The following is a 26,236-nucleotide window of genomic DNA, read 5'->3' on the forward strand; positions in this document are numbered from 1 at the left end:
GCTGAGGCCAGAAGATGGCTTGAGGCTAGGAGTTCAAGACCAGCCTGAGCAACATAGCAAGACCTTATCTCTACAAAAAATATTTTTTAAAAAATAGCCAGGCATGGTGGCTCGATCCTGTGGTTCCAGCGACTCAGGAGGCTGAAGTGGGAGGGTCACTGGAGCCCTGGAGGTTGAGACTGCAGTGAGCTATGATCGTGCCACTACACTCCAGCCTGGGTAACAAAGCAAGACCGTGTCTCAGTGTTTTGCATTAGAAGATAATTAGTTTGAAGTTGAGGGGTTTTGCCTTTCTACTTTCAGTAATTTGTTATTATGCTCTGTTCTTTCGTTGTTTAATATAATATTGGACCTCTTTATTGACTGAAAGATTTTCTAACTCTGATATAAATTGTATTTTACAAAAACTTTATGACTATTCTTTTTTATGATATTTGTTGTAAAGCAACTAACATAAAACCTTAATTTTCAAGTACCTGGAGAATCTGCTGTTCTCAAGAGAGACCTTTTTAGCTTATTTGCTTTTAACTGTGTTCGTTTCTTCCAGATTTTACTGAATACACCAAATGTGTATGAAATGTCCCATGTATAGATGAGACAAAATTGAATAAGATATAGTCTCTTCCTTTAAGGAGTTTCCATATGGTATGATTTTACCTACGCTGAATATAGGTACTCATTGTACCATATTATAATTCATTTTTAGTAAAGCATAAGCTTTGGAATTCAAGTAAAGTTGAATTTCAGTCCTGGATCATTCACTTAGTAGATATGGGACCTTGGATAAATTACACAACATTTCCCCATGTGTTCAGCTCTAAGGGTATTTCACATCCAGGTTATTATTTCAGGGATTTTATTATAGTCAATCTTTAGTTTTTTTTAATAGTAGCCACAAATATATCCTTCCCACTTTCTTCAGTTTCATTATCTAATAATTACTACAAAATCTTTTAATTCTCTCACTTATTGGCAGGAAACCTAAAAACCCTTTTAGCATGATAATATTTTATATATGTTTACTCATACCATTTCTTCTGCCATACTGTGAGCACAACTTAAACCTCTACTGAGTGTCTTAGTCTGACGATAAAGAGCCTCATGGTTCTCATTCTGAAGATGGATACTCATTGTACCATATTGTAATCCATTTTTAGTAAAGCATAAGCTTTGGAATTCAAGTACAGTTGTATCATTTACTTAGTAGGTATAGGACCTTGAATAAATTATATAACCTCTCCACATGTATTCAGCTGTAAATGGAACCTATATACTCATCTGGCAGAGTTGTTTTGAAAATGATAAATCGTGTATGTAAAGTACCTACCACAGCACCTAGTAAGCTCTCAAAAAATAGACCTTTTGTCATCATTATTGGGCATGATAAATTGAACTGTGCCTTGTAGTGTACTCTAAAATATCCTATGTTAAATACATTCAGACAGTTAATTTAGAATTCTAGTTAATTGGGTGCTGGTAAAATAAGTCGTATTGCCTTTCATAAAATCATGACTAAAATTAAGGCAAGTCTATAGATCACTATAGAACATTAATTAAATTTTTAAAACATTTCAATGAAAAGTTTTTGAAATCCTTAGTTCACAGCCATACTTAATAGTTGATTTCTGTTTGTGTGGTAGTCATCCCTATGGTCTTTCAGAACTTGGCAGTTAATCCTCCTGGGTTTTGACTAGTTCAGTGTTTTAACCCCTAAGTTAGCTTTAGGAGCTAGGAGACAAGTTCACAAGTGTGGACAGGAACATTAAACTTTTTGCTAGCTGAAATCTGTCAGGAGCTTGGTTCAGATTTTTTTTTAACTGTAAAAAGCACTTTGGTTCAAAGCAGATTCGTTAAGAGTGTGGGGAGTTTTTGTTTTGTTTTATTTTAAGCTGCATTAAACTCCAATGTATATGGAAGGGACATTTTTATAATTATAAGTTATAATGTAAAACTTTTCCTAATATAAAGTTAGTCAAGGGTACAATGAGGTGTTTTAACCAGAAAATTGTAATCAGAATATTCTAGATTGCCATTGTAGTCATTCAGTGCTTCAACATTGAATAAATTCTGTATCATTGTTTAGCTGTCACAAGTGAAAAACGTTTTGATTCACAAAGACAAGTACTTAAAAAGAGTTAAGTTTTTAACAGCTTACCTTGCACACTCCAAATAATGTTCATTTAAATTGATACAGCCTGTAGTTCCAGCTACCTGGGAGGCTGAGGCAGGAGAATTGCCTGAACCCAAGAGGCAGAGGTTGCAGTGACCCAAGATTGAGCCACTGCACTCCATCCTGGGCAACAGAGTGAAACCCTGTCTCCAAAAAAAAAAAAAAAAAAAAGACCTGAGCAAAAATCTAAGCTTCAGATTTCTATGCTGTAACCTACCTCTTTATTGGAGGGACTGAATGACACAGATGTCTAAAATGCATGGCACATAGTAAGGACTCAGTAAATGAAGCTAAAATTATAGTTTTTCATAAATAGGTCAATATAGAAAATGTATTAAGGGTTAAAATTACAGTACTGCAATATTATATTTTTTAATATTGTATTTATGCTTGATTATCACTCAGTTGCCAATTGTATGGTTATAAGAACATCCATCAGGAAAATTGTTCTGAGCTTGTTTGGAATTGCATTGAACATCACACATGTGCTATACAATTTTATATAAAATTGTACAACTAAAAAAAGACTTGTACAGAGCACTGGCATCTATCTAATCTTTGGCAAATTTACACATTTAAGTTTAAGTGGCTCATGCCTGTAATCCCAGCACTTTAAGGAGGCTGCACTTTTGGCAGATTACTTGAGCCTCAGGAATTTGAGACTAGCCTGGGCAACACGGTGAAATCTCTTTGTTATAAAAATTATTTAAAAAAAAAAAAAAGAGTTTAAATGTTTGTAGAAGTCAGGCACAGTTGCTCACACCTGTAATTCCAGCACTTTGGGGGAGGCCAAGGCAGGCAGATCACTTGAGGTCAGGAGTTCAAGACCAGCCTGGCCAACATGTCGAAACCCCGTCTCTACTAAAAATACAAAAATTAGCAGGGTGTGGTGGCTGATGCCTGTAATCACAGCTGTTTGAGAAGCTGAGGCAGGAGAATCACTTGAACCTGGGAGGCGGAGGTTGCAGTGAACTGAGGTCAAGCCACTGCATTCCAGCATGGGTGGCAGAGCGAGACTTTGTCTCAAAAAAAAAGAAAAAATCTTTAGCCGGGCACAGTGGCTCACACCTGTAATCCCAGCACTTTGGGAGGCCGAGGCAGTCGGATCACCTGAGCTTAGGAGTCCGAGACCAGCCTGGGCAAAGTGGCACAACCCCGTCTCTACTAAAAATACAAAAATTAGCCAAGTGTGATGGCAGGCACCATAGTCCCAGCTATTCGGCGTTCTGAGACAGGAGGGTTGCTTGAACCTGGGAGGCGGGGATTGCAGTGAGCCAAGATCACGCCCTTGCACTCCAGCCTGGGCGACAGAGTGAGACTTTGTCCAAAAAATAAAATAAAATTTAATAATAAAAAGTATGTACAGAAGTGGGTTTAATTTGAGGTTTTTACAATTTGATGCACCAACAGTCTTTATTATATTACATTTTAAAAGACATTTGAATGTATGTGTAGTTTTTAAATTGTAGTTTTAAAAAAATTCAGAATTGATTTTTATCTTTAAATTCGAGTCAGATGTTTGCAAAACACCTATAGCGCCTTTGCAGAACACCTGTATCCCACTTTTCCTGAAAAGAGAAACAAAGATTTCTAAAAAAGAAGTTCATCACAAATTGTTATAATAAGACAACTTTTTGCAGTACATGTAAATTTATTACATGTACTAAAAATATCTTTCTCCAGTTTTTGGCTTATCTTTTCACTTTCTCAGTGATATCTTTTGGTAAACCAAAGTTACTAATTCAATAATTGACTGCCACCTGTAGTTTGAGGTGCTAGGGTTGAATCAGTGGGGGAAAAAAAGCCAATTAAAATGTAACAGCATTTTCCTGTATGATTTGTTCTTTTTGTATTTTCTTAAATCCCAAGGTCATACATTTCTGTAGATGTCTATACTTTGTTTTCATATTTAAACCCTTAACCCATTTGGAACTGATCTGATTGGGGGCCATGAGAAAGGGATCCAATTTATTCTTTTTTTTTTTTTTTTTTTGAGACAGAGTTTTGCTGTTATTGCCCAGGCTGGAGTGCAATGGTGTGCTCTCGGGTCACCACAACCTCCGCCTCCTGGGTTCAAGCGATTTTCCTGCCTCAGCCTCCTGAGTAGCTGGGATTACAGGCATGCACCACCATGCCTGGCTAATTTTTTTGTATTTTTAGTAGAGACGGGGTTTTATTATGTTGGCCAGGCTGGTCTCGAACTCCTGACCTTGTGATCCGCCCACCTCGGCCTCCCAAAGTGCTGGGATTACAGGCATGTGCCATGGCACCCGGCCTTTTTATTCTAATTTTAATAGATGACCTAGTATGTCAGCACCAGTTTTGAACTCATCCTTTCTGCACTGATCTATAACAGTAGCTTTTTCACATAGTAAGTTTGCCTACATGTATTATATACTCACTTTTATTTACATTTAGGAAATTTTCTGTATCAGCAAAAATCCCTGAAACCAAATGGTGCCAGAAGTGTTGTGTTGGTAAGTAAACTGTCCAATAGCATTATAGCTCTCTTGCTTCACAGGGCAACTAAGAAAACCCCATGAGACTCATTGTAAAATCTGGCATAAACAGTACTACCCCAGGGCATTCTGCCAGTAATACTTTATTTTTCCCCCTTAAGTAGAACAAATTTCTTGGCCATTTCATCTCTGTGTAGACTAAGCCTAATACATAGTACCTTGCAAATAATTTATTTGCAGATAAATATTTATTAGCAAAAAAATTATTTGCTAAACAAATAATTTATTGCCTAGGTAAATGGAGAAAGTAGTATGACTTTTTTTTTTTTTTTTTTTTTTTTTTTTTACCACATTTTATCACACCCTGTTTTCCAAGGGTCCTGTTACATACCATTCACCATTCTGCTTAGCAATGGCTTGTGAGATGGCATTTATTCCTTTGGCATGTATTTTTATGTTCACCTTCCTCTCATCTAAATTCTTCCCCCACCCTTATAACAATTAGTTGTTCTATTTGCGTGTAGCCAGAGCAAAAAATGATTTCTTTCCCTTAAGTTACTATTATTATAAAAGGGACGATAAACACATGAGTCATTATACCACAAAGTATAGTGTGGAAAGGACTCTAAGCATAGGCTTACCGAAGAAGGTGGCATTTGGGCTAGGCCTCAAAATAAGGCAGATTCAGATTTGAACTGAATAGATGCAGAGGCCATTTCAAACAGAAGAAATGACATAACGTGGAGGCAAAAAAAATCATAAAGCTTACATAATAAATGCTGACTATTCGCTTAGCTGGATACAGATTATAGAAAGGAGAGTGGCAGATGAGTGTGAGCCATTGGCCTTGTGTGAGCATATACTTATTACTGTGCAATAAGTAAGGAAGGAAGTCTTGTGCTAGAGCAGTAGCAGTGCAAATAGCAAGGAAGGAGTGGCTGGGTGTGAAGGGAAAAGATGTCAGAGATGACTGAGGCCTCAAACCCAAAAGACTGGCAGAAGGGCAAGTGTTGTTAACAGGAAGCAAGAACAGCTGGTTTAGAGCAAAAGAGGAGGACAAGGTTGGGTTTAGACATGGTGGTTGAATCTGTAAGAACTTCCAGCAGACTGACTTGACTCTACCTGAGTACAAAGGGGCAGGTTTTTAGGAAAAGTTAATTATAGGAAAGAATTTCCTATATAGACTTTTCTGTTTTCTTTGGCGGGACAGTTTTGCCGTTCACCTCCTCTGCCATTTAAATATTTCAAATCTATGTGAAGTTTGTGAATTTTACTGCTGTTCCCCTTTTCACAGTTCAATTTTTTTATCTTTATTCCAAATATAGTTACTTCACATATATTTACTTTACTTCTTCTGGTTTATAACCAGAAGAAAATTTCAAAACCTGAGATAATTCAATTTTATTATTTGTAAATCAGTATTTTAAGGTTTGATTAATATCTGTGATGTTTTCTAATGACCATAAGAATTTAATCAAAAGGGGGAAGATGGACAAGTGTTTTATTTTCAGAAACAAAACATTATTGCCTCTGAGCATTACCACCAAAAGCACCTTGTGAACCACCTGAATGTGTTGTATCTTACGAGTTTGACAACTTCTTCCCAAATTTACTTTGACCCTTTTATCAGAATGTTGCCACCTCAGGTAATTTTCCTGCCGTCATAAGACCAAAAGTCCTTCCTTCTACCCCACAGCCTCATTATAACCAGCAGTTTCATTTGTGCATACAAATAAAAATCCTACAAGTTAAGAGGGCATTTCCTGCTATTACCTGAAACAGTATTTTTTTCACCCGGCCCTCTAATTAAGGAACCGAACTGGCAACCAGCTTTTGATTTTGTTTTATGTTTAGTTTTGTTTTTTGTTTTTTTGAGCATGCAATTATTGTTGTAAGGACTTGGTTTTATAAGAGAACTCATTTATATTTTTGCTTTAACAGTAAGAAATCCTTACACGGGCCATAAATACCTATGTGGAGCACTTCAGACTAGCATTGTTCTGTTAGAATGGGTTGAACCAATGCAGAAATTTATGTTAATTAAGGTAAGCATAAAAGTCAAACTATCTTATTCTTACTATAAAAGCTTGTCACCCTTACTGTTCTTTAAAGAAACATTTTTTTCAGTTAATTTGCAAGTTAATTTAATGATTTTAGATAATATGGCAGGGTTGTGAAAATCTGCCCAATTGTTAGGAACTTAATTGGCCTAGTAGAAGTTTTATAAGAGACTAGAGAAATACACGGGTATGGCGATGGGGAGCTGGAAATAGTATCTCACATACACAGCCTGATGGCAGAAACAGGAAGTACTAAAAGATCAGTGAAATGTTTTGAATATACTCTCTGGTTGACCTCCATCACTGCTGAAAACAACATACAGGTTGTAGTTTGGCCTAGGAGAACTAGGGATAACCATAATGATGGGGAAACAAGTTGTTTTTAATTTACCCAGGCCTTTCCACAGATTTTTTTTTTTTTTGCTTAAGTTTTTCTAGAATAATTTAATTAATGAATAATTTTTAAAATATTTACTATTACTCATCTGTAACTTACATTTAAGGAAAAACTAACTTAAAATGTGTGAAGTACAGGCTCAGTTAATTACATCAAGAAAATACCAAATGAATTTTTCAAGTTGTTTTCCATGCTATTATATATGGACTAAGTGGTCTTATTTCATGTGCATTTGATCTCAGTAGAAATTAGAGTCAGAATATAGCTGGAATGGGGTTCTTCCTAAATTTTATAGTATTAAAATGTTTAAAGTATTGACTCCCTGTTGTTTAAAATCCTGTAAGTGACTAAGAAGTCTAGTTTTCGTTTTCCTATCAGTTTTAACCTCAAGATTAACTAGGGCTAAACAGATGAAAATATAGTTTCAAGAATTTGAAACCTATTTAAGTATTAATATCACAGGTAAATGCACTGAAACAAAAATTATTTAAACTGAAAGCTCAGGGGAAAATAGCCTTGTAAGTTGTCTAAAGCAGAACTACTGAATACAGCCCATTTATGGCAAAAATTGTTTTGTTCTCAGCTCCTCTTTGTTCTTGTTTATTTGACAAAAGATTGCTCTATCCAAGATGGAATGGTAAAGTCTACACAGTTTTTCAGCAACCCCTTCCTTTCCTATCTTTTTTCTCTCTTTCTTTAGTCTATTTTAAATATGTCCTTCCTATTATTTTCATTCCTAACCGCTATCAAAATGAAAATGTTTCATCATATCTGTTATTCTTATATACTGATATACTGATTAACCTGGTATGAATGAATTTTATGTTATCTAATATGTTAAACCATTTATCCTAATACATAATGAAAGACGCTTTTCTCTATTAGAGGAATTGTCCGTGTCAAGAGCATGCAGGAGGGAATATATACTTTGAAGACATAGGACGCTTAAAAATTACCCATCCATGGCTTCTCTTTTCCCGGTAGATGGCACCAGGCTGCTTGGCCTGGCTCTAATGAGGCCTGTTACCAGCATTCTGAGATAGTAAACCTGTGGTACAATACTACTCCATCAAGATTTTAATCACTCTTCTCCCTTTCCTTAAACTCTCTGAGCTATAATGTTTGCCTACCTTCCTTAATCTTAACCTAGCTTTCCTTTCTGTGTCTCTCTGTGTCAAGACTTCTATATGTATATTTTGTCTCCATATTTAACATTATTTCTATCAGTATTTATGATGTTTATGTACTATAACCCTTGATCAGATGTATTCAAAAACATTGTTATGCTTTCTATATTCTTGTTTCCTCCTAATGACATTTCTGACAGTTTTTGCATCATTAGACTGCTTTTTTTGTTTTTTTTTTTTTGAGGCGGAGTCTGACTCTGTTGTCCAGGCTGGAGTGCAGTGGCGTGATCTCAGCTCACTGCAACCTGACCTCCCAGGATCAAGCAATTCTCTGCCTCAGCCTCCCGAGTAGCTGGGATTACAGACACCCAGCTAATTTTTGTATTTTTAGTATAGATGGGGTTTCACCATCTTGGCCAGGCTGGTCTCAAACTCTTGACCTCAGGTGATCCACCTGCCTCATCCTCCCAAAGTGCTGGGATTACAGGCGTGAGCCACCACGCCCGGCCTTGACTGCATTTTCATTGTAAATGAAAGTTAAAAATTAAAGATCTCTCCAGCAAACATAATGTACCTATTTAGGCAGGCGAGGCACTGTGTTATTTACTAGAGAGACAAAAATATATTAGATACAGTTGCTGCCCTCAAGGACAATAGCAATTGGATTTAAAACTATTAGACATGAATTCCCTTCTGTTAATGACTTACACAAATTGCTTAGTTATTATTGGAAGCAATGTAGAAGTAGTCAAAATCTGTTGGTTTTTTTTTTTTAAAGCATTGTTTCTGTGTTTAAACTGTAAAAGTTTAAAGATGCATCTTTAATCGGAAGCACTGGTTTTTTTTCTGCTTCGTTGCTCTTTATTTCAAAGATAATTATTTAAGTTGCTGTACCTTATTAAAAATGACAGATTTTATCAAAAGCATGTGCCCCAAGGTAATGGGAAAGCTCCTAGAAAAGAGGTTTGGAGAATACTGATGAAGTGTCTGTGCCCGTGGAATGGAGGCACTTTAGCAGCCACAGGGAAGGAAGGAATGTGGGAACAGCAGGTGAACACAGAGCCTCACATTCCAGCCACAAGTACCATTTTGTGTCTTCCAACACTTTAAAACTACCTGTTAGATATCCCCCGTTGCACCTTTTACTTTTCTTTAGAATTTATGAGTTGCCAGATTAAAAAGAAAACAAATCCAGTAGCTTCGTTAAATGCTAGCAATAACCATTTGGAAAATACAGTGAAAACACAGCCAGTTTATAAAAGCAACAAAAATATAAAATATATAAGAATGAACTAAATAAAATATGCATGAGAGTGGTATTTAAAAAAAAAAAATTTGTGGAGAAAAATTTTAGAATTCCCTTTGTCATCCTCCCTTTTAGTCAGCTCCCTACCTCTTTTTTACAAAGGAAACCTAGAAAGTTCTTACTTTTTTTCTCTTTTTTACTATCTAAGCACATATCCCTAAACATTAGAACTAATTTTATTTAATTTTTCAACAGTATTTAAGTGGAATTATGAAGTATATGTTCATTTGTGTCTGGCTTTTTTGTGCAACATTATATTTGTATAGTTGCTGGACATAGCTATAGTTTATTCATTTTTCAGTTCTTTATATATAATTTTTTATTTTGTGAATATGCTATAATTTTATCTGTTTTGCATTTGTCTCTTGTGTATGTGTTCTTTAGAATGTATACCTAGGAGTATTTCGCAAGATCCTAAGGAATGCCTGCATCCAGCATTAATTAATAATGCAGTTAACCAGTGTGGCTATGCCACTCTATATCCCACCACCAGTGTTGTATGAGCATTTGCTTACTCCTCTGGGATGCTTATTCACTGTCATTCTTTTTAATTTTAGCCATTCTGGTGGGTATATATAGTATTTATCTCATTGTGGTTTTATTTCTTGATTACTAATGAAGTTAGTGTTTTCCATCTATTTTTTCAGTCCTTCAAAACGTAAATTTATTCTTTGTAGCACTATAAAAGAAATTTTAAACATATAAAATTAAAATGGGTTGTATTATAACTGTGAGTTGATTTGATAAAATCACTTGAGATATGAAGCTAATTTTTTTTAATTTATGACTTTCTCTGTTCACATCTTACAAGAGGGGTGTCTCTTGCTAATTAGCATTTCACTTCTCTCATCCGTGTTTACTCAGTTGATTAAGAAGGCAGAGGAGTATAACTGAAGAAGCATCAAACTGGGAGACAGGAGACTCTGCCACAAAGGCCGGGGGACGATGGGCTGGTCACCCAGTTCCTGGGCCCCAGTTTCCAACTCTGAAAAGAGAGGGTTGGACACGTGACTCATAAATTCCCTTCCAGCCTTAATGTCCTAAAATCATGTGATTATAACTTTAAAATATTTTGCGGTGGTAAACCTAAAATCTTTATAAAGAGAGTCCACATTTAGATTTTTCTGCATTACCTGAATTTCTGTGACAAGATGCAGTCTTTATTGTAGAAAGCTGTTTTATGCTATTCTCATAGAATTATTTGGTTTTTATTTTCCTTGGTTTAATGTATTTTTGTTTCTTTCTCTAGCACATAGATTTTCCTATACCATGTCCACTTAGAATGTTTGAAATGCTGGTAGTTCCTGAACAGGAGTACCCTTTAGTTTGTGTTGGTGTCAGTAGAGGTAGAGACTTCAACCAAGTGGTTCGATTTGAGACGGTCAATCCAAATTCTACCTCTTCATGGTTTACAGAATCAGGTTTGTAATTTTTATGGAATTATTAAGGGTAATACATATGCTGGTTTTACAAGTAGTAAGTTTACTGTATCTCTTATTAAGCAAAAACTGCATACACTGCCAGTCTTCAATAACTATTACTAAACTGGAAGAAGGGAAGATTACTCTCTTTAAAATAGCTAATTCATATGACACATTTAAAACATTGGCAGGCAGGGCATAGTGGGTCACGCTGGTAATCCCAGTACTTTGGGAGGCCAAGGTGAGAGGATCGCTTGAGTCCAGGAGTTGAAGAACAGCCTGGGCAATGTAGCAAGACCCTGTCTCTATAAAAAATATATGTAAGTTAGCTGGGCATGGTGGTGCATGCCTGTAGTCCCACCTACCAGGGAGGCCAAGATGGGAGGATTACTTGAGCCCAGGAGGTCAAGGGTGCAGTGAGCCATGTTCGCACCATTGTACTCCACCCTGGGTGACAGAATGAGATCCTGTCTCTAACTAACCAACTAAGTCAAGCAAACGTTGCCAAAACATGATACTGAGAGCACATACACCAGTTTTTTTATTTAGAAATGAATATAAGGATCTGATCCTCAAAGTCCTTTGTATATTATTGGTATGTATATTTGGTATACACTAATAAACAGTTGTGCATGAACACACCTCTTACTATAAAATGAGGTATACACCTGGGTTGTTATTTGATTTTGGTGATATGTATTTTAAATAACAGTGTCTCTCGAAGGACACTGTGTGTAGGTAACCCATAAAGTCATACTTGCATGAATCTTTCTTGGAAATAATTAAATTAATATTACAAATTGAATGCCAATTAAAGCACTTTTTTTCTTCAAAGGGAAATAATTTATATAGACTCAAATATTTTTAATATTTTGATAATACTTTTCATTTTATATGTTTCACATTTCCTTTTTAGAGAATTTTACATGCATCAAATTGTTTTATGTTCATTAATATGAAAATGAATACAAAATGCATATTAACATAGGAAACATTTAAAACAAAACTTGGGTACTTAACATTTCATAACTCTCAGAAATTTTAAGTATTTTATGTACTTTTAAATGGTGTATACCTGAAAATTTACATTTTACACAACTCCAGTTGCCCTGCCTCCCTGAGGTGATGTTACCTTTTTGATCATATTCCATCACTTTACTAGGAGTATTGGTAAGAGTGATCATTGAGTATGTAGTATGTAGCAGCAATTACCAGACTTGAGCATTCATCAGAATCACTGGGAGACTTGTGACGTTGCTGAGCCCCACCCCCAGAGCTGTTCATTTATGGTCTAGATAGGACCTGAGAATTTTCATTTCTGTGAATTCCCAAGTGTTGCTGATGAGATTGACACAAAGACCATAGTTTAAGGCATATATAGACAAACCTCAGCCTGGGCAATATAGCAAGACCCCATCTCTAAAATTTTTTTTTTTTAATTAGCCAGGCATGGTGGCATGCACCTATGGTCTCAGCTACTCAGAAGGCTAAGTCGGGAAGGTCACTTGAGGCCAGGAGTTCAAGGCTGCAGGGAGCCATGATCGCGCCACAGCATTTCAGCCTGAGCAGCAGGCTCAAAAAAAAAACAATTTTCATTTCTGTAAATTCCCAGGTGATGCTGATGGTGTTGATACAGGAACCATAGTTTGAGAACTACATGTATTTACAAATCTCCCACTAATAGAAAATTTGGTTTTTAAAAGAGGAAAAGTTGCATTATAGGATATTTTAAGTATAGTTTGTTTTCTAGTGCAGTCGGCATTCTGTATCCATGTGTTCCGCATTACCGTAGTATTGACAACAGCCAACATATGCTCTGTTGAGCACTTAATTGTTTAGCACTTGCATCAGCATTTAAACCCACATAACCTGGCTCAGTCCCTACATGTGTATTACAAAAGACATAGCCATTTCAAGTACTGTTATCCTCAGAATTGTTTTTCTTAAATGTTTTCATGCTTTTAAGTATCACAGTTTCTCTAGGTTTACCAAAATTTGTTTGTGTTGTAGATACCCCACAGACAAATGTTACTCATGTAACCCAACTGGAGAGAGATACTATCCTTGTGTGCTTGGACTGTAAGTTTTTATTTATGAATGTCTTACTTTAATAAGACTTCTTTTATCTTAGTTTCTGAGTGACTTTTTTTCCTCTAGGTTGTATAAAAATAGTAAATCTCCAAGGAAGATTAAAATCTAGCAGGAAATTATCATCAGAACTCACCTTTGATTTCCAGATTGAATCAATAGGTAAGTCAAAGTTTTATAATTCTTTGCATTATGAACTCCTTAAAATAATTTATCTGCTGATTATCCAAAATTAAAGATTGATATTATTAAGGACTCTTTTTTTAAAATAGAGGATATGGCTGGGCATGGTGGCTCATGCCTGTAATCCCAGCACTTTGGGAGGCCAAGGTGGGTGGATCACTTGAGGCCAGGAGTTCAAGACCAGCCTGGCCAACATGGTGAAACCCCATGTCTAGTAAAAATACAAAAATTAGCCAGGCGTGCTGGCACGTGCCTGTAAGTCCGAGCTACTCAGGAAGCTGAGGCATGAGAATCACTTGAACCTGGGAAGGGGAGGTTGTGATGAGTTGAGATCGTGCCATTGCACTCCAGCCTGGGTGACAGAACGAGACTCTTGTCTCCAAAAGTAAAATAAAAATAGAGGATATAATAAATATGAGGTCACTATCAGCCTTCATTCTTACACATTCTCTAAAATAGTTTAATAACTGTAGTGTAGATAATGTTATCTTCCTTGTAAGAAATAATATCGTTTCTTTTTTTTTTTTTTTTTTTTTTGAGATGGAATCTCTCTGCTGCCCAGGCTGGAGTGCAGTGGTGCAGTCTTGGCTCACTGCAACCTCTGCCTCCCGGATTCAAGTGATTCTCCTGCCTCAGCCTCCCAAGTAGCTGGGATTACAGGCACCCACCACCACGCCTGTCTGATTTTTGTATTTTTAGTAGAGATGGGGTTTCACTACGTTGGCCAGGCTGGTCTCGAACTCTTGACCTCATGATCTACCCGCCTCGGCCTCCCAAAGTGCTGGGATTATAGGCGTGAGCCACCGCGCCCGGCCTTGAAATAATATCATTTCTTATAACATAGTTTTGAGTTCCCATTTCCTCCAGACTCCTATAGGGTTTTTCTATAAGTACTTTAAAATTTAGTACTCATTATACCAGATTATGTTTTGGCTGTTGTGTCTGCTGATCAGAGAATTTTAAGTATGTGGAAGTTTCTTCTTGTCATTCTCACATTTTGCTTAATAGGAGTTTTTTTCTCGAAAAGGATTTCTGACAGAATCAATATTTTTAAATGACTACATTCAGGGAAAATAAGGTGAAAATTATCTTATATAGGATAGTGCTGGGAAAATGAATGGTGATTAATATTTAACTAGGCACACTTTTTCTGGTGTTCCTTATCAGTAAAATGAAAGATATTTGCATGTGTGTATATTAGCAGAGGGTAAGGCTAAAGGCAGTTAGTTCATTGTCTTATTCCTGGTTCTGTTTTCTACATTCTCCCAACTAGAATGTCATTCATCCAACAAACAAATGATTATAATAAGTCAGTTTCGAGGGATATCTGATCAAGATGTTAAAATGGAATCTGCTTTCAAAGACATAGCCAGGGTCAAAAAGCAAGATCAAAAACAGAATCTCAAAGCAGTATACAGGTCTGAAGCTAACAGGCCTGCTGGGCTCCAGTTACAAAAGTATCCCACAGGAGATGGAAAACCACAGCCAAATTCATTGCTTGTGGTACCTGATAATCAGGCATGATGGTTTTTTATCTACCTCCCCCATTAAAGGAAGAGATAATCCCTATCCTGTGCAAACTGTTTCAGACTGCAGACAAGGAACTCTGAAGAAATCAATGTTTAATACTGATGATAAAATCAAACAAGATTAGTACAGAAAACAAAAATTATAATCTTATGAAAATCATTTTTAAAAATCTAAATAAAATATTAGCAAATAGAATTACACATTATCAAATAGTAGACTATCCCAGGAAAGCAAGGATGGTTCAGCATCAGAAAATGTATTTATGTAATACATGACACCAAGTATTAAGAGAAAATCATGCAACTCTTCAGTAGATGCCCAAAAAGCATTCAGTAAAATCTGTCATTAATGATTTTTTTTTAATAATACTTCTTCGCAAATTGGGAATAGAAAGGAATGTCCTTCACCTAGCAAAGCCTGTTAAGAATATGTTTAATGATCAAATTAATTCCCATTAAAGTGGAGAACTAAATAAGGATGTTTGCTATTATCACATTTCATTATTGTCTATTAGACGAGAAAGGGAAGGTATGAGGATTAGAAAGAAAAAGATAAAAAGATCATTTTTTGCTGATGGTATGATTATGTACATAGAATATAAAACCCTATTAATAAATTACTAGAGCTAATAAGAGAATTCAGAGTTGCTGGATATGAGTAACACCAAAGAATAGCTTTCCTAAATAATCAGTGAAAAAGTTAATTGGAAAAAAGATCCCTTTCACAATGGCAATAAAGTAACATATATAAGAATAAATGAAATCCAAACATTTTTAAGATCATTATCTAGGAAACTCCAAATTATTTTTTTAAAGACATAAAAGATTGAGCAAGTGAAGAACTACATCATGTCCATGGGTAGAAAGACTTAAATGAGAAAGATGCCAGTTCTTCAGTTAATCCACAGGTTCAGTGGATCTGCAGTAAGAATCCCAGCAGGTTGTTTTGTGCCACTTGATAAGCTGCTCTTAAAATTCATATGGAATGGCCAGGCACAGCGGCTCATGCCTGTAATCCCAACACTGTAGGAGGCTGAGGCAAGAGAATTGCTTGAGCCCAGGGTTTCAAGACTAGCCTGGACAACATAGGGAGACCCCATCTCTACAAATAATTTTTTAAAATAAAAAATAAATTTATATGGAAGAGCCAAAGACCAAGAATAATAAAATAAATGTTGACAAATCCTTTTCTACCCAATATTGAAACTTACTATAAAGCCATAGTGATGAAGGTAGTGTGGTAGCAACACAGGAATAAATAGGTAGAAGAGTGAGACAGAAGAAAGGGTCCAGAAGTAGACCCACAAGTAAATGGAAATTCATGGCATTATGTATTAGTGGGGAAGAAATGGGCCATTCAACAAATGTACAATTGGTTACCTGCAGAAAACGAAATAAGATTTCTTCCTCCCTGAATACATGCCAAAAAGTGTATTAAAAATGTAAATATAAAAAGCAAAACTAAATCTTGTTCTGTTTATGCCCTGTGCTTCAGTAATTCTATTTATGGGTGTCTACCCTCAAGAAAGATTTGTACATGTATTATTCAAGATGTACAAAAATGTTTATTGCAAAATTGTTTGTAATAATGAAAAACCAGAAATAACCTAAGTGTTCATCATACTGAATGTATGAAGGTTGGAAACATTCAATATAAAATTTATATTGATAGTATAAACTTATAGTAAAAACATGCATGAGAATGATAAATACCAAATTTATAATAGTGGTTATCTCAGGGAGGAAGGAAAGGCCAGAATTGGGAATAGGGCAGGGTACATAGGGGATGCCAGCTGTATTTGTTTTTATTTAAAGCAAAAATGGCAGAATGTTAGGATTTGATTGTTGGATGGTGGATACACGTGTATTTTTATGCTGTTTTCTGTATTTTTCTGTATGTTTGCAGTATTTTATTTTTGAAAATTGTCAAAACAGGCCGAATGCAGTGGCTCACGGCTTTAACCCTGGCACTTTGGGAGGGCGAGGCAGGCAGATCACTTGAGGCCAGGAGTTTGAGACTAGCCTGGCCAACATAGTGAAACCCCATTTCTACTAAAAATAAAAAAAAATCTATAACAAAAATATTTTCAGTGAATTTTTTCCTACCAAAAAGATGCGTAAGTTCTGTATAGTATGTTTTTAAACTTTTCAAATGTAAAGATGCCATATAAATATGGAATAGCTGGCATTAGTTGTGAATTAAAATATTGCTATATGAGATAGAGGGATGAAATGATGCTTATCAGTTGAACTTTTGTACTATTAACAGTAATTGAGCTGTTCTTGCCTGCTAGTGTGCCTACAAGACAGTGTGCTAGCTTTCTGGAAACATGGAATGCAAGGTAGAAGTTTTAGATCTAATGAGGTAAGTAAATTATGTCCATTAAGTAGTCACAAGACATTATCAAATTCCACTTCAAACAATTCGATTCCTAAATGATGCAAGTAACGCTTGTTTGGCTAGCTTTATTAATACTTACTATATTTAGTCTATTGATAAAGTCAGTAGCCCATACTCTATGACCACCTCTCTCTCTCCACTACTCAAACAACTTTAGTGCACATTTAATGTGCTTCCAGATAATCACTCTGAAATTTAGAACAAGAACTTGCTAATCTCCTAAAAGTCAGCCAACTATGGTTTTCTTTCAACTTTACCAGAGGAACCCCAGGAGCAAGAGTGCTAGTGCTGGCTCTCTCTGGCCTCGAGCACCTTTTCTACCGTGTACTTCAGAAATAACGACCAGTGCAGACTATAAGTAAAGAGTCCTATATTTCTCTGGAAGCACACTTGCCTCTTATTTTCAACATCCTTATTCATTTGACATGTATATAATTCTTTGCCCCCTTTACCTTTCCTTTTTATTAACCTTTACCTATGCATCTCATGAGTCCTTCCTACCTCACAGAAATAATTTAACTCCAAGCCGTGTGACATATTCAAGTCAGTTCAACATTTATGCCGGAAAGTTCTGAGGTTATAAACATGAACAAGATGTGGCACTTGCCCCCTAGAATGTTATAAGCACGTAAAATTGTCAGAAATTCTTCCAGTACCCCCAAGCCAATCTCAGTCATGTAACTTGGAAGGAAGCTTATTTGTTTCTTAAACTGTCATTCATTAAGCTCAGAGCGTTTATTTCTAACAAAGTAAGCAATATACCACAGTGTTCATGAGCCTGGGTTCCAGAGTTGAGACACTAGGCTTCGGGTCTCAAGTTCAGCTAGTTAGTAGCTGGGTGACCTTGGCATGTCACCTAACTTCTTTCTACCTATATTTTTTCATCTGTGAATTTGAGTTGTTATGATTAAATGAAACAAAGCATGTAATGTGCTTGGCCTGGTTCCTGACCTACAGTAAGTGTTTAAAAGGTAGCCGCTGGCCAGGCGTGGTGGCTCACGTCTGTACACTCAGCACTTTGGGAGGCCGAGGCGGGCGGATCACGAGGTCATGAGATCAAGACCAGCCTGGCCAACATGGTGAAACCTTGTCTCTACTAAAAATACAAAAATTAGCCGGGCCTGGTGGCGCATGCCTCTAGTCCAAGCTGCTCAGGAGGCTGAGGCAGGAGAATCTCTTCAACCCAGGAGGCGGAGGTTGCAGTGAGCCAAGATCGCGCCATTGCACTCCAGCCTGGCAACAGAACGAGACTCCGTCCCCCCTCCGAAAAGAAAAAAAAAAACAAAAAAAACAAAAAACGGTGGCTGCTACTATGTTTTAAAAGTAATCCCCACGATTGGGCTCACACTTTCTAAAATCATCTGAGGAACTGAGCAGGGAGATAAGAACAGTCAATAGCTAATAAACACTAGTCAGAGAAAGAAAAGCATTACAGACAAATACAGAAGTGGTTTAAAAACTAAAAGGAAAAAGTTCACCCAAAAAGTCACCTGAGAACTACACAGGCAGCCCATCAATACACACCTCCAAAAATGTTAGCTGCTTCTAGTAGGCAAACCCCAAAATATGTTGGTAATCACAGTCATGATGAGCCACAGGCATTGAAGTGAGCGTGCTGAGCATGTTGTTTCCTGCAGGTGTGCTGGGTTACAACAGAAGCTAAGAGTCATTGGTGTTTCCAGAAAATCTAATTGTGGGGGTATTGATGGAATAAATTTAATTTCAAATCCATTTTTTCTTCAGCCTACCAAATTTTGGGGAGATGCTACTGCCCTTCTGATTCATAATATTTTGTGTTCAGTAAGCTGTGAACATGATCATTAGAAAATATTATTTCAAGAGAATGGGGAAGAAGTGGGAAAGATAATTATTATGTATTGAGCACTTCCTTAGCTAGGCAGTATACCCACTAATCCTTATAAGAACACTGCAGGACACTACTGCATGGTAGATCTTTTCAATCCCATCTTGCATAAGGCAAAACCATTTCTATCAGATTACACACGTTGCCTAGTAAGTGGGAGAACTAAGATTCAAACTCAAGGCATGTCTGGCTTTTAAATATTTCCTGTTACACTACATGGCAGCCTTTTAAGTAAAAGAACCAGATCTAAGTAGTTTACCGCCGCCAGTAACCTTGCCATTAACGTTAACATAAATGATGAAAGTTTCTAATAAATAAAATGGATTTAGTGCTTTGCTTTGAAGTTTTTCCCTTGAAGTCTTATGATTTAACAAGGAAATCATTTACCTTTGCCTGCATTTTATGATTAACTCAAAATTAACCACATTTCCCATCGACTAACAAATTGATGTACCTACAATGCTGACTTTAACAAACAGTCATGCAGGAATATATTTTCATTTTAGGGATTATGTTTCTTTTCTGTTGAATTATAATGAAGTGCCCATTAAAAATTTTGTGTCTTTAATTTCAGAAATTAATGTTTTAATTGAACAGGTAACACAAGAAATTTCAGATAGCACAAGAATTTTCAGGCTGCTTGGATCTGACAGGTATGAAAACGGGCTGTATTAAATACATAGTACTAAACGTGCTTTATAGATCCAGCATGAAACAGATTTCTTTTTCAAGAGAATTGAAATGTCTGCAATATGTTCAACATTGAATCTTTCACACTATAAGAACTCACAAGTCAGAAAGTTAGAAAGCCTTTGAAAATGTACCTGATCTTCCAAGTAACAGGAATGTATGGATCTGTCAGTACTAGTTTGCATTAAACATACTGACATCTGATTTGCAGCAGAAGAAAGGGGAAATACCATATGTTAATGAAGAGAACTTTTTGTTGTTAATGCCAATAGGATTTTGGAGACCTGTTCTGATTGACTGTAAGGGATCGGTCAGGGTGGTGGGAGAAATTATAAAGATAAAGTTACAGGAAATAGACACAAACCTTCTTGGAAGGCCAGAAGGTTTGCATAGCTTCAGTAAAAGATTTGGCTGAAGGCAGCTGAATTCTCTTAAAAGCTTAGGGCATAGATACATAGGAATGTAGAGGAGTTTATCTAAATAGCTTGTTTACTCATGTTGTCCTAAAACCAATCTTTGATCATGCAGGCAGGACTGCTCTTTCCTGGGGAGGGCAGCCAGATTAATTACCCACAAGTGTGTTGACTCAAAGCCTTTGTCATTAAATCTGTGCTGAATAAATGCCCGCAGGGACAGCTAGTCAGGGCACACGGCTGCCACAACTCTTTCTGTGAGCGCCCTGGCACCCTAGCTGCTCTTTCACTGAATACCAGTGTCTGAGTATGTTATTCATCTGTCGTGCAGCCTGGGTCTCTGGGTCAGACCCTGGCAATTTAGCTTCTGATTCTTCAACTGTAAATCGTTTTTAGAACTTGTAATAAGAATTAAGTTCTCCCAAATAATTTCTAATATAGGTTTCTCCCCACTTCTGACTCTTAGAAGAACACTGGCCTAGAGGTGGGAGGTAGTGGACAGCAAAATTACTTCCCAGAGCTAGAACTGGCCCTGTAATCACAGTGATAGCAAATGATTTCTGCCCACGATCAAATGAGCAGCATTTATAGAGGCACATATTGGAGAAGCAATGGAAAATTTGGGGGCTAATATTAGTTTTCAAGAATAACTTTGTTTTGTTATATGTTTTTTGTTTATTACTTTTAGGGTCGTGGTTTTGGAAAGTAGGCCAACTGATAACCCCACAGCAAATAGCAATTTGTACATCCTGGCGGGTCATGAAAACAGTTACTGAGAATTGTTGTGCTTTGACAGTTAACTCTAGAAAGAAAGAACACTACCACTGCAACATTAATGGATGCTTGAAGCTGTACAAAAGCTGCAGTAACCTGTCTTCAGTTACTTTGTAATTTATTGTGGCATGAGACAAGATGGGGAAAATTTTGTTTTAAGTGGTATGGATATATTTAGCATATTGAACCACACAAGTGCTTAATTCATTGTTATGTAATCTTTGTACATATAGGCAGTATTTTTTCTGTGAAACTTCATATTGCTGAAGACATATACTAAGAATTTATGTAGATAATGTACTTTTATGAGATGTACAAGTAAGTGTCTTATCTGTACAGATGTAAATGTTGATGAAAATGCAACTGGGGTTAATATTTTAAGAATTCTTTAGTATATTCTTGGGTGTGGCTATATTACAAAATGGGATGCTGGCAATGAAACAATACATTTAACACTATTGTATTTTTATTATATGTAATTTAGTAATATGAATATAAATCTTGTAACTTTTAAAATTGTAATGGAGGCCGTAATCATTTTATAATCTTGTTTTTAATTTTAATGCAAGTACACTGGTGTTTATATTTGCACAAAGTATTGATATGTGATGTATTAAGTCACAAAAGTAAGCTGTGACATTGTCTATAAGCATTTGGCTCCACAAATGTATTTGGATTGTTTTCTATGTGAAGCAAACCAATTATAATTAACCACCTGTTGTAGTAACTGGTCTTTTTATATTTAAGCAGAATCCTGTAAGATTGCTTGTCTTTGCTTAAAAACAATACCTTTGAACATTTTTGAATCACAGAATAGCAGTACCATGATATAATACTGCAATTGTGGTCTGAATTACAGTGTGCACAAAGAATTAATTAGCATTATTAAAGAGTCCTCACTAAACATTTCATATAATCACACTGAAGAACTGTAACATTCCACAGAGTGAAGTGGTTCAAATTTCTCTTGGAACTTTTACTTTTGTTGGCCTTATTTTATGATCCTTTTCATATTTCTTTTGACTTAGAGTATTAATACATGGCCAAAATCATTTAGTTACTACCTCATACAAACAATATAATGGTTACTACACATCACAGGAAATTAGTTTTGGTTTAAGTCATTTTTGATTGCTTTTTTCCAATGGAATATGTATATACCAGGTTTTAGCAAAATGCACACTTTTGCTCTTTTTGGTATATGTTCTTTATATTTTAATGTGAGTATATACACTAAGAACAAACTAAATTGTGATTTATGATCATTTATTTTAATTGATAATGGTTTTAAAATATGTTCCTGATTGTACATATTGTAAAATGAACATGTTTTTTAACATGCTGTTGTATAGTAGCTTGTCATCTGGTTTAATCTGTATATAGTAACACTAAAATATATTAAGAGGGGAAAGCTTTATTTGTTTTGTAGTTAAATTCTTAAGTACTCAATTTTGGTCCCTCAAATCATGATTTTTATTTGATATGTGATTCAATTTCATGAAGCATTAATATTTCCACACAGGAGAAAAGGGCATCTTTTGCAGAAACTTCGACTTCCTGATAAGAAAAGTCAAACATTCATAGTTTTCTGGTTAGAGGCAGGGGTCCACAAACTACAGTCCTCAGACCAATCCAGCCCACTGCTGGTTTTTGTAAATAAAGTTTTAATGGAGCACAACAACACGTATTCACTTACATGTTGTCTATGCTGCTTTTGTGCTACTGTATTAGAGTTGAAACACTATGTGGTCTGAAAAGCCTAAAATTCTTACTTTGCTGACCCTTTACAGAAAAAAATGTGCTAGTGCCTGGGTTAGAGAAAGTAAAGAAGCATTGGGAAATGCAGTTCTGGAGGTAAGGAAGGGGAAGATTAAGAGGGAAGAACTGGACTGGGGATCGAGAGGCACCATTTCCACTATTGCTTATGCCACTACCTGTCACAATGGCCTTGAATAATTTAACAGTTTCCACATCTAAAATCGTACAGATGCTAATAACCATAACAACTGAGTTCATTTATCACTTTTCCCACATTGTGAATAATCCTATCATTAATGACTAATGACTATGTTTTTAGACACATCTTTGTCAGTATAACATTATCAATTTCCTGAAAAACAGAGACTGTTGGAAAAGATTTTTAAGTGATCAAGATTCTGTTCTTGGCTGTTACTGACAGCGTTGTTTATCCCTTTTCTGAACCACTTTTTTTTCAGTTTTTAAGACTTATAAGTTATATAAAGGGTCGTATCTCAAAAATCGTTAGTCATCACCTTGAGCTGTTAAACACTTAGAAACATTTTCAAAAAATAAAATACACAACTGGTTGTGTATTACCCGGGAGCTTTCTAAGATATATCTGGAGTCATAATCTTGAGGGCTGAGGCTCAGTAACCTGTATTTTTACAAAGTTGTACAAATGATTCTGATGTGCATCACAGCATGAAAACCACTGGTGGGCACTACATTTAAATCAGTGCTTCCGAGTGTGTTCAAGTGTGCCTCAGAATCATCTTTGGTAATAGTTAAAAGTGCAAATTTCTAGATTCCACCCAGGAATTTTTGATTATGGATCTTTATGTACACAAAAGGAAGACAGCCACTCAAATGTTGGAAACTATTTCATCTTTATTGAAGTTAAAGCAATCTTCTTATTAGCTAATTGCATAGACACTGGTTTTGAGAAGAATGAGATCAACTGGTTATGGGCCTAATGGCATCATTCAGCTTGCACGTGTGACTCTGATTTCTGTAGAGACCAGGAAACAAAGGACAGATTCTATTAGTTTTCACCATTACTGGCGGAGAGGTGAAAGTATGTGCTATACAAAATAATGGATAAACGCTAAGAGGGCATATAATACATTCCCAGTCCACGTATATGTGTGCCAGGTACTCATCTGCATGCTTTATATAGTCCCACTTAAGCCTCAAAACACCCCTGTGAGGTATTATTAACTCTACTTTACAGATGAAGAAACAGGCACAAAGTTTTAGCAGCTTGCCCAGGACTATAGCTGGTAAATAATACAGCTAAAATTTGAACTTCGGCACTTGATTCAAAGTGTATTCTCTTAACCACTGTGCAAGACTATTACATAAAATACATGCAGTATATCCACTGCCCACTAAAACAGACTCATTCTTTCCTCTAAAATTAGGTATTTTTTTCTCCAGGTGTTGGATTTCAGATTTTTATTTTCACTGTTCCTGCACAAGAGATATTAACTTCTGTCTTAATTTTTTGCTTTACCGAAAGGCATTTTTCTTATCCAAATTTGGTATAAAGATAAAGGAATTTACATAAAATTTACAGTTAAAGTATATTAAATAAGTAGTCAAAAGTCATTATAACAAAGACTTTTTTTAACTTTTGTGAGACAATTATTTATACAACATACAGTGATTATTTACAGTGTAGCCAAGGCACTAGCGCTGGAGAAGAGATGGAAAAGGTTTAATTCCCAACCAGTATTCATCCAAGGAGCACACTTGGATGAATAAAGGCAAACGGAAGTGAGTAGTAGTAAAACAAGGTACAGGCCCGGTGTGATGGCTCAAATCTCTAATCCCAGCACTGGGAGGCTGAGGTGGGAGAATCACTTGAGCCTAGGAGTTCAAGATCAGCCTGAGTTACATAGCAAGGCTCTTTCTCTACAAAAAAATAAAATTAGCCAAGTATAATGGCACATGCTATAGTCCCAGCTACTGGGGAGGGAGACTGAGGTAAGAGAATCGCTTGAGCCCATGTGTTTGAGGCTGCAATGAGCTGTGACTGACAGTGCACTTTAGCCTAGGCAACAGAGTGAGCCTCTGTTTCCAAAAACAAAAAAAGGTACACGAGGTTGTGCCTAATTCTGCTTTGTGTAGTAAGATTTGTAAACCAGGTTGTTGATAGATGAAGAGAAATTTATCTCATGCAGGAAGAAAGCAAGGTAGGAGCCTGTAGCCTAGACCAAGGCATATGCAAATACTGCATGTTCAAGAAATAGTGACATTGAATTGAATGAACCAGAGTTTCGGGTGCCTGAAGCAGAGTAATAGGGCAGGAAGCTGCATAAAAAGATGGGCCTGGTTGTGTAGAGCCTCCTTATGAGAGAAGCAGCTAGGAATCAACAGTTTAAGAAACTGAAGAGCAAGTATCATGAAGATATAAATAGGTTGATGGATTTGCACATAAGGTGATACTTGTATACTTAATGAGAAATTTTTCTATAGCATGATAGATGGTGGAAATTATATAGGAATTGGATAGATGTGAATTTTATGAGTATTTGACTTTAGTGGAAGTCTATTTGGTCTCAAAAGAGGAAGGAGATGAAGGTTTTTGGTTTGATTTTGTTTGTTAAAGATGGGAGATTTGAGCATGTATCTAAGCAAATGAAAGAAGTGGAAAAGAAATGAGATGGATGAGAAAAGGAGAAGAGAGTCACCTGTTTAGGGAAGTATGGAGATGCTAAACCTGGCCATGATCATGGGGAGCATTTTGCTAATGCTGAAACAAAGTACGTGTGTGCTTATTAACATATAGCATTTCTAAGTTAGTCCTGGGAATAAAATGGGTAAGCTCTAGCCAAAATTCTCTTTCCCAAGAAATACATTATCTCCACATAGCATTCATTACATTATTATTTGTTTCATTGACTTTTTTCCCTAATGGGTGTCAAACCTGTGTCTGATTCTTAGGCCCCAGATAACTAGTACAATGCTAGGTGAATTAGGAAAATGGCCTCTGATCCATAGCTGCTTTTCACGCAAAAACCTACAGAAGTCTGCTGAAAAGGTATTTGGATAATTAAACAAGACCGAAAAGTAATGACTAATGACAGAGAATCTTGCAAACTGAAGGTCTCTGCCCAGGCAGGGAAACGAACTAATCAATATTCAACAGTTATGTGTGCTGTTTTTTAGTGCTGTCGATGCCTTGGGAAAGAAGGGGACATGGTGTAATCATAGTATTAAGGGGAAAGTGGTTGAAATGTTTCCTGAGCGCTCTCGTGCAACTTTTGCTCCGTTCACACCTGGTGCTACAGGCTCGGCCCCGAGGTTATACCCACCAAGAGGAAGGATCAGGGCTGGGGCTGCCAGCGCCAGGGGAACTCGCTCCGGAAGCCGCCTCGCTCCGGAAGCCGCCCTGCCCCGCGCGCCCTAGCGTCCCGGTTGCCCGGGAGACGCTGCGGCGGTTCCGCTGGCTCCGAAGTCGCTGGGTAAGCGGCCGCTTCCTCCGAGCCACACGCGCGGGAGCTGGGGCTGGGGCTGTTCGGCGCTGCTCGAGGCTGCCCTGTCCGTGCAGTAAGTGCCCTGTCCGTGCAGTAAATGCGGATTCTGCCGGCAGCGGGGGTACTGGGGGCAGC

The 26,236-nt window shown here is 36.7% G+C and overlaps 2 protein-coding genes across 3 annotated transcripts in view; both read left to right on the plus strand.

The window, feature by feature from the left end:
• Positions 1 to 22,297, plus strand: part of MAP4K3 (mitogen-activated protein kinase kinase kinase kinase 3) — a 188,317-nt gene extending 166,020 nt beyond the window's left edge. For both annotated transcript variants that reach the window (XM_003262766.3, XM_003262767.3), the window contains 8 exons: positions 4,589 to 4,647; positions 6,571 to 6,674; positions 10,769 to 10,940; positions 12,951 to 13,019; positions 13,098 to 13,190; positions 17,035 to 17,105; positions 19,603 to 19,658; positions 20,797 to 22,297. In XM_003262766.3, coding sequence (XP_003262814.1) covers positions 4,589 to 4,647; positions 6,571 to 6,674; positions 10,769 to 10,940; positions 12,951 to 13,019; positions 13,098 to 13,190; positions 17,035 to 17,105; positions 19,603 to 19,658; positions 20,797 to 20,884 — 712 coding nt within the window. In that variant the 3' untranslated portion in view covers positions 20,885 to 22,297. The remainder of the gene's footprint in view (positions 1 to 4,588; positions 4,648 to 6,570; positions 6,675 to 10,768; positions 10,941 to 12,950; positions 13,020 to 13,097; positions 13,191 to 17,034; positions 17,106 to 19,602; positions 19,659 to 20,796) is intronic.
• Positions 22,298 to 24,671: 2,374 nt separating this feature from the next.
• The window catches only part of CDKL4 (cyclin dependent kinase like 4), a 67,501-nt gene continuing 65,936 nt past the window's right edge, over positions 24,672 to 26,236 (plus strand). The window contains exon 1 of the mRNA XM_030799782.1: positions 24,672 to 26,174. The gene's annotated coding sequence lies outside the window, so the exon portion shown is untranslated. The remainder of the gene's footprint in view (positions 26,175 to 26,236) is intronic.

The sequence above is a fragment of the Nomascus leucogenys genome, chromosome 19, assembly GCF_006542625.1.
Source record: "Nomascus leucogenys isolate Asia chromosome 19, Asia_NLE_v1, whole genome shotgun sequence".
In the NCBI taxonomy this organism is placed as follows: domain Eukaryota; kingdom Metazoa; phylum Chordata; class Mammalia; order Primates; family Hylobatidae; genus Nomascus; species Nomascus leucogenys.